This window comes from Mixophyes fleayi, chromosome 7, assembly GCF_038048845.1.
Source record: "Mixophyes fleayi isolate aMixFle1 chromosome 7, aMixFle1.hap1, whole genome shotgun sequence".
NCBI classification, from domain to species: Eukaryota; Metazoa; Chordata; class Amphibia; order Anura; family Limnodynastidae; genus Mixophyes; species Mixophyes fleayi.
In genome coordinates this window covers 79,492,766-79,507,118 of record NC_134408.1, presented here as the reverse complement: position 1 = coordinate 79,507,118, position 14,353 = coordinate 79,492,766, and the positions used below count along the sequence as shown (strand labels likewise).

The window sequence follows — 14,353 nt, the reverse complement described above, 5'->3', positions numbered from 1 at the left end:
CTCGGGGAGTCTTTGGAGGGGTTGCTACCCATCCAGGATGTCTCTGTGGTGGAGTATGTGTTGATGTTCGGAGATCGGTTAGAGTCTCATGGGGCTCATGCAAGCTAACTTAGCGGAAACCCAGGCGAAACAGAAGACTTGGTATGATCAGGGCGCGAAGCTCCAGGCTGCCTTGCCTGGACCGTACACGGTCTCAAAATGCCTGAGCGCCATCACTTACGTGGTGTCATTTGATAGCGACGGTAGGCGGCAGCGGAGATGCCACGTAATATGTTGAAGGCATACCACGAGCATGCGGAGTTGGTAGCAGTGGTTTGCTGCTTACAGACTGAGAAATCTGGAAGTGACCCACTACCTGACCCTTTCGCGGATTCCAGAGGTGAAGGTGGTGTAAAGGAAGTGGGCTAGGATGAGCAGTTGAGAGCCCGCAAGAGGGAGCAGCTTTTGAGGCAGTGCTGTGGCCCTTTGCGACTCCGTTCATTAGAAAGCCCAGACGGACTTCCTTGGCGATGCACCATGTGGACACTGGTGAACATAGGCCAGTTAGGCAACCCGCTTATCGAGTCTTACCAGAGGCCAACGAAAATATATACAAGGAGGTACAAGATATGCTTGAGCTACTGGTGATCCAACCATCGCATAGTCCATGGGCATCTTCCGTTGTATTGGTTCCCGGTTGAACGAAGTGACCGTGTCTGATGCCTTTCCCCTACCCCGAATGCACGCTATGTTAGAAGAGTTAGCTGGAGCAAAGTATATTTCCACATTTGACTTGAGCAAGGGGTATTGACAGATGCCGCTGACGGCTCAGGAACGGTCGGCATTCATCACCCCATTTGGCTTGTTCGAGTTTAAGTCCATGCCATTTTGGATGACGAACCTTCCAGCGTGTGGTTGATCAGCTGTTGAAAGGGTGTAAAGGCTTTGCTCAGGGCCACTTGGATGACATTGTCATTTTCAGTAAATCCTGGGAGGACCATCTGAAACATATAGGGCAAGTTTTACAGAAAATTCAGTAGGCAGGTCTGACCATCAGAGCAGACAATTGTCATATGGGGATGTCAGAGGTGCAGTACCTGGGTCGACGTGTGGGGGGAGGTAGAGTTAAGCCAGAACCAGCTAAGGTAGAGGTAATCTGAGACTGGCCCTAAACCCACAACCCAAAGACAAGTACTGGCTGCCTTAGGAACTTCGGGCTACTACAGACGTTTTGTCAAAGACTATAGTACTGTAGCGAAGCCCCTGACAGATCTCACTAAGAAGAATCTTCCAAAAGTAGTTGACTTAACACCTGTTTGTGAGCTGGAATTTCAGTCGTTAAAGTTCTACAGTACTGTTGGGGCCCAATTATGACAAGGACTTTATTGTGCAAACTAATGCGTCACAGTACTGGGAGCAGTATTTAGCCAGGTGGGGCCAGATGGGCAGCGGCACCTTCTGGCCTATTTGAGCAGAAAACTGCTAAACTGGGAGGAGGGGTATGTTCGTGCAGTGAAAAAATTTCGACCTTATTTGTATGGACGACCTTTTACTGTGGTGACTGATAATTGTAATCCTTTAAAGTGGCTACAACACACCTCGGGCAAATGGCAGATGGTTGCACTGGAGCCTTTTCCTTTAAATTTATGACTTTCACATAATTCACAAGCAAGGAAAGGCTCACAGCAATGCGGATGGACTGTCTCGGCAGGAAGAGCCGGGTCACCTAAGGAGCTGAAACGCGGGGGACGGGCTCTACCTGCGTTCACTGGCAAAAGGGTGCTCTTGCCACCTGTTGCCTGAGAAATGATACTGTCTAACTCTCCGGCCCAAACAAACCTGATGCTGAAAAAGGAAGGGTTTCCAGGGATTTCTTAGATTCTGAATCCGTATCCCAGTACCTCAGCCATAAGGTTCTCCTTGCTGAAATTGACGAAGCGTGAATATAGGAGGAAACCGAAGCTGCATTCTGAGCCGCCTCATAAAGATACCCAGACACCTCTTTCAAATGTAAAGCCAGAGAGAGCAATTCTGAATCTTGCAAGCCCTCAGCCAGTTGCTCTGCCCATGCTTCCATGGCTCTAGCGACCCAAGCCGAAGCAAATGTGGGTCTAAAAGAAGAGCCCGCTGCTACAAATCTAGACTTCAGCTGAGATTCAATTCTGCGATCAGTGGGGTCCTGCAAAGCTGCAGTGCCCAGGACTGGCAGGGTAGTGTGGCGAGCGAAGCCGGCTTCAGGGGTATTAACCTTAGGGATTCCTTCCCAGCGAGCCAGATCCTCTTCCTGTAATGGATACAAAGAGGAGAATCTCTTAGGAATAGTAAACCTTTTTTTCAGGCTGCTTCCAAGCTCCCTCAGCTATATCTCTCAATTCTACCGAAGGAGGAAAACGAATAACCTGTCTTCTGGCCTTCTTAAAAAGACTCCTGTCTATGGGATTAGGATCCTCTACCTCTGGGAGGTCCAAGACTTGCCTCACAGCTAATACCTAATCATCAGTGCCCTAAAATCTGGCAGGTTCTTCCGGGTCAGATATCTGAGCATGATCAGGATCAAAATTTGTGTCCCCTTCTTCTGAAAAGCCCTCCGAATCCGAGGTAGACAGGAGGGGATTAGAGGATCTAAACTGCTTTTTTTTTTTTTTTTTTTTTTTTTTTTTTTAAGGAGGGCTCAAATTTGGGGATTCCTGCAACTGGTTTAACCTATCTAAACCCTTAATTATTGATGAGGACCATGCCGGGTCTGCCGAGGCAGGGGCCTGCTATAACAGCCCCAGTAGAATCAGCTGCAGCAGGGATCCCCGAAGCTGCAAAGGCATTATCTGATGCAAAAGGAAGAGCTGCTGAGCTTGTCAGTAACTGAGAAGATTTAGTGAGCAGCTGGGCTAAAGAGGAAACCAACTGTGTCAGAGACGCCAATCCGTTTCCTCCGACAGAGGGGCTACAGTCTGCTGGGTTTGCGTAGAGGGGGGCCCGCTTTCGCAATCAGAGGAAAGCGCCAACGGGTTCTTCTGTCCACAGGGTAATTTAACCTTACATTTAGAGCAGGTAAAATATTTTGCCATAGGACCTTTCCCTTTATCTGACATTTTATAAAGGAAAAAGCCACACACCAGACAAAAGTAAGACAGAGAAAAAAATAAGTAATCAACCAATCTACGATAAAAGTTGTACTTGTACCTTTAAATAATGTAATATGGGCAAGTGAAAATACAATATTAGCCCCACTAGGATACATTTTATATAAATATATATAATTATTATATATATATATATATATATATATATATATATATATATATATATATATATATTTAATATATATATATATATATATATATTTAATATATATATATATATATATATATTTAATATATATATATATATATATATATTTAATATATATATATATATATATATATATTTAATATATATATATATATATATATATATATATATTTAATATATATATATATATATATTTAATATATATATATATATATATATTTAATATATATATATATATTTAATATATATATATATATTTAATATATATATATATATATATATTTAATATATATATATATATATATTTAATATATATATATATATATATATTTAATATATATATATATATTTAATATATATATATATATTTAATATATATATATATATATATATTTAATATATATATATATATATATATATATATTTTATATATATATATATATATATATATATATATATTTATATTTAATATATATATATATATTTAATATATATATATATATATATATATTTAATATATATATATATATATATATATATATATATATATTTAATATATATATATATATATATATATATATATTTAATATATATATTTAATATATATATATATATATTTAATATATATATATATATATTTAATATATATATATATATATTTAATATATATATATATATATATATATATATATTTAATATATATATATTTAATATATATATATTTAATATATATATATATTTAATATATATATATATATTTAATATATATATATATATATATATTTAATATATATATATATATATATATATATATATATATATTTAATATATATATATATTTAATATATATATATATATATTTAATATATATATTTAATATATATATATTTAATATATATATATATTTAATATATATATATATATTTAATATATATATATATATATATATATATATATATATTTAATATATATATATATATATATATATATTTATATATATATATATATATATATATATTTATATATATATATATATATATATATATATATATATATATATATATATATATTTAATATATATATATATTTAATATATATATATATATATATATATATATATATATATTTAATATATATATATATATATATATATATATTTAATATATATATATATATATATATATATTTAATATATATATATATATATATATATATATATTTAATATATATATATATTTAATATATATATATATATATATTTAATATATATATATAAATTTTATTTCTATAACTTTTTTTAAATGGAATCAGTAAAATAAGGAATACTTAGTCAAAAAGGCCCAAACACAGGAGAGGAGTCCCACATCAGTGTCCTAGTGCTTGTTCCAGCAAGATGTCCGCTCTTCCCGGGCTTCTTTTGGCGCCAGAACTCAGGACTGAACTACCTGAGAGAGTAGGGGAGATCTATATTCACTTCGCTTCCCCCTCTTCAGCTGTTTGTTCTCTCCTCTTATTAAAAAATTCAAAATATGAAATGCAGAGTTTTGGAGACCTTTCCTAACTATCTATGGTTCTCTCCCTCCTCTTCTGAGGGGGAACTTGGTCTGCCCCTCAAGATGGCGCCCGGCTGATGAACCGATCACCGGCGCTCTATGCCTGAAGTGGCAGCGCCGGTTATCGGGGAGGCTGTAAGAGTGACAGTGGTCCGGTGAGACCGCTTGTCACTCTATTATACAAACTCTGTCAGTGAAAGCCGTTCGGCTCTCATCTGACAGAGCAGTGTCTGCGCTGCCATTCTGGGAGTATGCTCTCTATGATAGAACACACTCCCAGCTCTGCTGCCAAAAAAAAAGTTAAGCAAAAAAAAAAAAAAAAAGAATTAAAAATAAATAAAATGAAACAGAAATAAAGACTAGCTAAAAATACAAGCCCAACTCGTTGGGCACCTAAAAAAAACTGGGAAGTGACAGGGGGATTGTAGAGGGGAGGCGTCTGTCAGCAGTTCCTAAAGTTAACTAGCTAGGTGCCAACTCCTATGCTCCCCTCCACAACCCATGGTAACAGTGTCCCCCAGACTGGATGAAAGAGAAAAATAAATAAATTGCTTCTGTTTGCAAAGTTTCAACTGAACAAGTTACAAGACTTCTGGAACGCCGTCCCCTGGGCAGATGAAGTCAAAGTGGAGATGTTTGCTCTTAATTAACTAATATAGCAAAAAACAAAGAGCATATCGCCACAAGAACCACATACTAACCATCAAGCACTTTGGTGAAGAGGTGAGGATTTTGCATTGCTTTGTCACAGGATGCTTCATAGTTATTCCACCTTGGATTCTTATTTGTACCAATATATTCTAGTGGATGATGTGAAGCCATTTGTCAGATAACTGAAGCTTGGCCAAAATTAGAGCATGTAAAAGGACAATGATTCTAGGCACACCATTGAATCTAAATTTGAATGGCTGAAAAAGAAAGGAAAAACTCCTATAGAAAATATTTACTGAAAGTAATTGTTGCTGAAAGTGATTCAACAAGCTACTGAATAATTGGGTGTTCTTACTTTTTTGTACATCGCTTCTCCATGTTGGTTTATTTTTTTGTTGAATAAATACTGACAAGGTAGATCTGTTAATCAATTCTGATCTTGAGACCAACAGACTGAGGATTACCTCTGCTTGATCAGCATGCCATAAATATGTGCCCTGGATGATCATCTGATCAATTAGTTCTGCCAGCGCTCCTGAAGTCTACTACCTGATGCCTACCGAAACTGACCTTGACTTCTCTTTCTGCCACCCTCATCCTCCTGTGCATATTGAACTCACCCTTGGACCTTCTTCACTCTGGACTGCCTCTCCATGCCTGTTCCCCCATCCTCTGGCCTCTGCATTATCATTGTCCATTTCCTCCTTTATGTCTGTTAACTGTACCTATTGCTGCTTAACACAATATATTCTATACTGCCTACATTCCTGTCTTGCAATATGTCGACTCTGTTATTCATCTGTTCTACCATGTACTTCCACCACATTACACTGCTTTCCATGTTTCCCTACACTGCCCTCTCATCCTTTTCATCCCTCCTATCTTACCTGCCTGGACCACTAAGCTTAATGTTCCCTGTACTCCTACTGTCTCTCTACCCCCTTCCTTTTAGAATTTAAGTTCTCAGCAGTAGGGCCTTTTATGTCTCAAGTCTGTCCACTCTCCATCATTCTTGTTGTCTCTCTCATGTCCCTTGTTGAATTGTTTTTGTATGCCATGCCATTTGCTCTGTTATTTGCATCAATACATTTATTATTTTGTTTATCTGTACCCATGTACCTGTTATGTATACTGTTTTCATGTACTATATGTTAGATCAGTATAATTATGTATGGTACTACAGAATCTCTGGTGCTATATAAATAAACAATGATGTTGTTGGCTTGGTGAGGATTAGATGGTTGTCAATTATGTCTTATGTTGACACATATCTCGTGTACTTTCTTATTCACATGATTGTATGTAGTACATCTGAAGATATAATAACAGCACTTCCTGATTGTCAGACTGGCTGACTCCTACCAATAGCTGTTTTGCACAACTATAGTTTTTCAAGGCTTTAATTTTTCTGTGGAGAATGTAGAATTTAATTCATATAATCTTATTTGGATTTTAGGAACGTCTAGGTGCTGTCTCTTGCCTCCAGCTGGTTATTGAAAAATTTAGAATAGATGATCATATCATGGTTATTGGAGGGTAAGTGTTTCTATTTTGAAACTAAACATAGCATATTTTTTTTGCATTCTGTCTGAATTCTTTGTCTGCCTGTGTTTATTTTTTGTAATTTTTTAAATTACCCAGCAGAATTAAATCTGGACACACAAAATCAGTAAATTGCCACATAATGTACAGTACCAAAACAATTTTCATCCCCAAGAATGATACCTGAAAATCTGGTATCATCCACCAGATTCACAAGTTGACAGATAAACTCCTGTTATCTGTCCATATTATTTTTGGGCATTCAACTGGATCATATCAGCACTTGAGGTCATGTGAATCAACTGCTTGGTTTAAACGCCTAATGGTCCAGCTTCATTACCTACGTGTGTGGCTCACTATGTGTTAAAAACAAACATAAATGTGTAATTACATTTCAATATAGTGCCACCAATTCTCCAGCACTGTACAGAGGATGTTTGTCATTCACTTCAGTCACTGCCCACATTGGAGCTTACAGTGTAAATCAATAAATTATTTTTATTAATTAACAAAATGGAAAGTGAATGAACAGAAGAAGTTCCAAAACCTCGATGACGAGGTTAATATTAGTTCTACACTAAGGCGATAACCGAGTGGAGTGGTCTTAAAGTTGTTACCAGGGTAGCGGAGCCTTTGGACTTTCCGGATCCCTTCAAACAATGATGTCAAGCTGCTCTTACGGTTATTTAACGTGGGGAATACAAACAAGTGTTCAAGCTGTCCATGCAGTATCGTGGTGGTAAATACAATATTTCTGTCCAAGCTGTATTTTAATATCTCCGCTGTACTCCTCAATCTCTTGATGTTCCGTCCACACTGCAAATGTTCTCTGTTAACGTGATGGGGATCTGAAACTCAGACTCCTTGCTCCAACAGGCAAACAGACCCACAAGCATCTCGGGATGGAGCAAAAATTTGTGGCAACAAGATAGGTTGGATAGTTGCAGGATCAGACAAAGGAATCACAATGGAACTAGTGAGAGACAAATCTCTACACCAAGCTCAAGAAATAGTGGGACACCTTTTATTCTCCTGCAGGCTCTTTTTAAAGTGTCCAAAATTCCCATGGTGGGAATACCACTGTGCAGGGGTTTTCTCCGGTCAGTGCATCTCAGGATTGGCCGGTATGGGTTGGTGGTGGGCAGGGATTTTGATTCTCTCCACATGTAACATTCTGCTGCTGGGCTGGCTTTAAGAGTTGCTAACTTCCTGTTTAGCCAGAATGTGCAGATACCGGGTTTAATGTAACCTTCTGCCCCGCACAACTGGCCTACCCGGTACCTATCCAAGGTTCAAAATCACCCAGGCTAATATCCGAAATAAAATAAATACGTTTATTTAATAAAATTGTAGCATCAAACGGCAATAAACTTCTTTAAACAATAACCTGCAACAAATAATACTACAGTCTGGCACAGACAACATACAGGGTATAATGAGAACACCTCACCAGTATCTTAGTCACTCTCAGGGACTGCTGTCTATCCATCCAAGCTTCTCCCTCTCTTTCCTTTGAGGCTACCAGCAAGGCAGTGGTCCTGAGTCACTGTCACTCCGCTTTTGTCGGACACACAGCTCCCCAAGACCTGAAGAGGTTGATCAGGGCAAAGGCAGTACACCAGGAACAGATTGTCCCTTTCCTGTCAGTGCAGAGATATGGATCTCAACACCAGCCTGACTTCAGCTATCACTTGGTAGTGAATGCCTCCTTGCTGTCCTCTGGCGCTCTTTTAAGCCCAAAAATGACCTCCGAAGCAATTTCAGGACTTGCCTGATTGGTCCTTTTTCTGTGTTTACCTTTTCACAGGGACACATACAGACAAAGGGATAGCAGATGAGCCATTTTTGATATAATTAAGGATAGGTATTGTTCTGTGGTTATACAACAGAGTTTGTTTAAACAAGAAAGATCACAATCCAGACACATTTACATTTAAATACACAACGCAGTCCTCTGTAATTAAACATAGAGCTCTGTCTGTGGATCCTTTCCCTACCTTAATACATGAGATCCCTTGGTGTGATGTACATTCATACAGCACAGGTGGACAATAATCCTTTTGCCTAGGCTGCAACAATGGACTAGTCTGCAATATAAGAAAAACATGCTGACAGACATTTTAACTACTTTCAAATAGAATATATACAAGTTTAAATATAACTGACAAATATGGGGAACGAGAGGGCTAGAAAAAGTACATGGTTTTTATAGTCCACAGTTTGTGAGAAACAAGGTGCAGACTCTCTGGTTGTGGCGATATTAATACCTTGTTTCACCACACAGAGGGAGGGGATGGAGGTCAGGAAATTGTGTATACACCATTTTGCAGTCCATTAAAAGTAATGGGATGAATAGCTGCAACCCACCTGGCTTATGTAAGAATTCTGTGGGCGTTTTTATTTTCATCCCCACACTGATTGTCAATAGCCCAGGGTTACATAGAAAAGGTAGTAAAAACAGGAACACAAATATAATTTTTTCAACAAGCAATCAAAATGTAAACACTCCACTGGTTGTGGGAAGGTGATGCAAACATTCATTGGCCGGTCGCAGGAGCATGGTAAATATTTCTGTCCTTAAAAGAAGGCACCCAGCCCTGTGATAGGAGTTTTAAAGTGGAAAGGAATAATGGAGTGCAGAGGTTGTTGTGTTGAAGAGCCCATGCGATGTATCTTTTGGATTCTGCAGGTGTAGTGCTCACTCACGCTTCCTCAGTGCATCGCTCCTTGAGTCTGATAGCTTGCTGGACCTGCTGGTGCAGGAGGACTGTGTATCAGATTCCTATTACAATGGCACAGGGGAAGAAAATCGGAAAAAGTGACCAGGATTCAAGGATCCAGCAGCAAAGGTGACTGCAGTCTTCTGGGCTAGAGTGTTAAGGGAGAGGGTGTTTGTTAAACCCGCCTGTCAGTTGTTTAAAATTTATTTTTATTCTGGTGTATTGCTTAATACTAAATGTACCATTGTACTTGTTAACTGCTTTGCCCGATGGATTGGATTGGAGAACCTGTAGACGGTACTGGATATACTTCTTTGGTTTAGTAAGGCACCTCTGGGTAGCCAGCCAGCGCAAAGTGGGTATAATTAGTACAGATAAATCCAATATCTTTACAATAACCAATAATGATACAATATACTTGTGACAGGATGGACCGCCTATGCCAACCCGGTCTGTTGTTGCTGGGAACTGTCTGGGCTTACTTTGCCACCGTTCCCTTTTGTTATCCCAAATGCACCGTCTCACCGCAGTATGAGGGGCTTACAAATGCTGCCACCACTGGACTCCTTTACTGGCATCCAAAACTGGGTTTCTTCTGGATAACTGACGCTGCTAATGTATCCCGTTACTGGTGTACCTGGGCTGGTACTCCTGAACTCTTCTTATAGATCAGGGTTGCTGTGGATGGATCCCCCCCTGGCCTCTCACACTGACCAGAGCAGCTGGGTAAGCAGGCAGAGCGGTGGTGCTTGGAAGCTGGGTCCAAACCTCAGACAGGCGGAAATGAATTAGATTTTGAGTCTAATCAGTAGGTCACAGGATTTTCAGCATGGAATCAGTGATCAGGTCAGATGGAACAAGAAGAACAAGCTTCAATACAAGATTTTTTTTATACAGATTTGAAAACGGCCTCAAAGGGTAAGCCTGCCCCTGAGGTCTGAGCAATTTTTAGAATCGGGATTCAATTTGTTTACCCAAACATAGATTTACATGCAATGCAAAGCTAACAATATTTACACTTATCTGTGATACCCTTAAAACTTGCTGTGATTTCCTGCATCTTGTTTTCAGACCCAGGAAATCTAGTAGCATGTCCAATTAAACCTTCCTGTGCCTTTAGGTGCTAGACCCTCACACATCAGAAGGTCTAATTAACATGAGATAAACATGGGTCCTTTCTTCAGACGGTTGCAGACTACACATTCCCAAAGAAAGTTACAAAACCCCAAACAAGTCATTTCCCCATGTCACGATACACAAAAGACTTCCTCCACAAAGGCTTATTGTATCAGATATATACCTCAGAAATCATCCATATCCTCTAGCAAGTTTAAAACAAACGAGTTTCTTCCCTAGTCTCAGAAATAAAGATTTCCTTTACAAAAATGTACACAATCTCAAAAATAAATGCATTTGTAATTATATAAATAAGCGCCCTGCGCTATTTCCTTTAAATAAATTTATAACATAAGTTACTTATAAGTGATCCAGTCCCAATACTCTTATACATTTGAAGTTTTAAATCCAGATACTGCCACCGTTAATAGTGCCTGGTAACCATTGCCAGTCACTCCACATCAGAATTTAATGTGGCTTATGTGTTAAGTTGAAATCTGCATCTTGAGGGGTCCTGACTTTGTTGAGACAATGCTCCATCTATATTTCATGAGCACAGTTGGTAGGTGACCAGGGGAAAAATGCCCTATCTGGTTTGCCTGGAGTTTAACTGTTAGGCTGTTTGCAGGTTCTTCTGAATAGATGCTTCAATTCTTTAAAACCTAAGCAGATGGCCAGATCTTCCACTACATAGTTTTGTTCGACTGGAAGAAGTTTTTTCGAGAAATATTCGCAGGGATGCATTATAATTTTTTCTCAGAAAACTTTTTTTCGAATGCATATTCTTTCACTATGAAAAGAGAAGTTGAGTCAGAGTGAGAGTGATCAAGAGCTGTGGAAAACACCATCTTTAAGCTGTTAACATCTTGTGCATTGATCAGGTGAAGAGAGCATCTTTACGGGTAACAGCAGTAATTGGGTCTATAGTCCTGCATAATTTCTTAATGATTGTTATAATTATAAATTCCCACAAAGTAGTAAATGGCTTTTATATATTCAGGGACTGGTCATTCCCTGGTTGCTGTCATTTTCTCTTCGTTCCATTTGGGGCTCCTGAGAGATAATGACATGCCCAAGGAAGGCAATGGTGAGGACATCAAGATTTTGCCTAAAGATAACTCAATACTGTCTGGACATGACACAGATGACTTTGAGAATATATTAGATATTGTTCTGATATATGGCCATGTTATGAGCCATGAACTCATGAAAGACATTGTTAATGAATTGCTGGAAGGTGTCTGGAGTATTGCACGAGTCAATAGTCAGAAGACCATCTTCCACTCATCCCTATTCCAAATTCTTATTGTTATAGACATCCCAGAGATCCAGTTTGGTGAAAGATTTAGCTGATCTTAATCATTTAAGCAGCTCTGGAAGTAATGGAAGTGGATATGTATTGTGAATAGAGATTTTATTCAAGTCTCATTTGTAATTGCGTAGCCATAGAGAACCATCATTTTTCCCAACAAATGGGATTTTTAATGTTTGAATCCCTGTTAAAGGTATCATCGAAGAGCTCCCATAATGCTTTTAATTCCGTCTCAAGAATAGATTAAATCCAGCCAAATGTAATTGGTGTCAATGGTATCAAATCACTTGGGTGATTGCATGCCCTGTGATGTGGCAGTTGTCCTGTTTGCATCTTTTGAATACATCGTCGATGTTCAGATATGCTTCCCAGAGCTTGGAGACTTCAATTGAGGATTTAGTGGGAATAACTGTAGGGTAAGCAATGGAAGGGTTGTCAGAAGTCAAACTATGGGATGAATGAAATGATAACTGCTTAGTGACCATGTCTACATTAGGGTTATGTAAAGTTCGCTCTTGGAGCATAATTGGAAAGTGAGTAGAGATCCTATCTGCAGGTGCCATGTCTCTACATTTCTGGGCCTAGAAACAATGAGAGACCCATCTATGATCTCTAGTGGAATAAGAACCTCTGTAGCAGTGATAGGAATATTTATGTGGTGAGCAAACTTAAAGTTAAGTTGCAAATGTAGATATAAAAAACATCACATTTACAATCTTATTTGGGAATAAGATCCGTGCAGAGACTTATGACTGGCACAATATACAGTCATGGCTGAAAATATTGTCACCCTTGCAGTTTTGTCTAATAATTTATCTCTTCCAGAAAATTGTTGAAATTTAAAAAATGTTTTGGTATCCACATTTGGAATTCCTTGGTTTGTTGTAGAATAAAACACAAAAAGCAGAAAAATTACTTATTTGTATTCCACAAATTAATCCTTAAATGATCTGGAAAAAAAAAATGATTGGCACCTTTTAGAAGTAGTTAGTAATAATTTGATTTTAAGATGGTGATTCTTCACTTTCAAACTGAATTCATCTGTGGCGAGTAGCAGGTGTCTGCAATATAAAAATCACCCATATTATGAGTTTGATTACAGAAAAGTACTCATTCTGATGTTTTGTGTCATTATGTATGCTTCAATGAGAATGGAGAAAAGAAAGAAAGCCAGAGAATTGTCTGAGGAGGTCAGTCAGAATAGTCAATATTAAGGGTACAAATCAATCACCAGTTATTCCTGTTTCTACTGTATGTAATATTCTTTTATTAGGAAGTTTATGGCCATTTTACTTCCTCCCTGGAAAGAGAAAAATGATCAAAAATTGCAGCGTAGGATTGTTTAAATGGTGGAGAAAGCACCTCGATCAACTGCAAAACAGGTTCAAACTGACTTTCAGACACAAGGGGGCATGTTCATTCGGGATTCACGTCTGCGTTTACATGCGACTGCATGGGTCCTGGCACCGCAACAGGGGTGCGCACATAAATCTGCGATGTTGCGGTACCGTAATGACACTTTACATGTGCAGCCACGAGTCCTAATTGAATATACCCCAAGGTATGACAGTTTTAACCTTCTGTCTCCTACTCCGAGAAAGTGAGTTATACGGTAGGAGGGCCCAACTACTGAGAGACATAAGTATGCCCCACTGGAGTTTGCCAAAACACACCTGATCCAGCCAAATTCCTTCTGGGAGAATATCCTGGGGACAGATGAGAACAAATAGAGCTTTTTAGTAAAGCACATCATTTCTTATTTTTACAGAAACCAAAATTAAAATAGCACCTTCCCTACAGTCTATCATGGAGGAGGGTCAGTGATGTTTGGGGTTGCTGTGCAACATCTGGCTTAGGATGTCTTCAACGTGTGCATGGTATCATGAAATCTGGAGATTGCCAAGCCATTTTGGAGCACAATATTGAACCCAGTCTACATCGAAGATCATGTGTGTTCCCTTAGGACAATGACCCCAAACACATTTAAAAAAAACACATAGGAATGGTTCACAAAGAAGCTAAACTGTTCTGAAATGGCCCTCAATGAGCACAAAGCTAAATCCAATAAAGGAGAGATCTGAAAATAACAGTTGGGCGAAGTCATCCTTCAAATCTGGGTGAACTGGATCAGTTTGCACAAGTAGAGTTAGTCAAACTCCTATTAGAGAGGTGCAGGAAGCTCATCCAGGGCT

At 38.3% G+C, this 14,353-nt stretch overlaps 1 protein-coding gene across 3 annotated transcripts in view; it reads left to right on the top strand.

The window, feature by feature from the left end:
- LOC142097834 (uncharacterized) overlaps window positions 1-14,353 on the top strand; it is a 96,166-nt gene that overhangs the window by 40,478 nt on the left and 41,335 nt on the right. For all 3 annotated transcript variants that reach the window (XM_075180028.1, XM_075180027.1, XM_075180029.1), the window contains exon 4: window positions 6,928-7,007. In XM_075180028.1, the coding sequence (XP_075036129.1) occupies window positions 6,928-7,007 (80 nt within the window). The remainder of the gene's footprint in view (window positions 1-6,927; window positions 7,008-14,353) is intronic.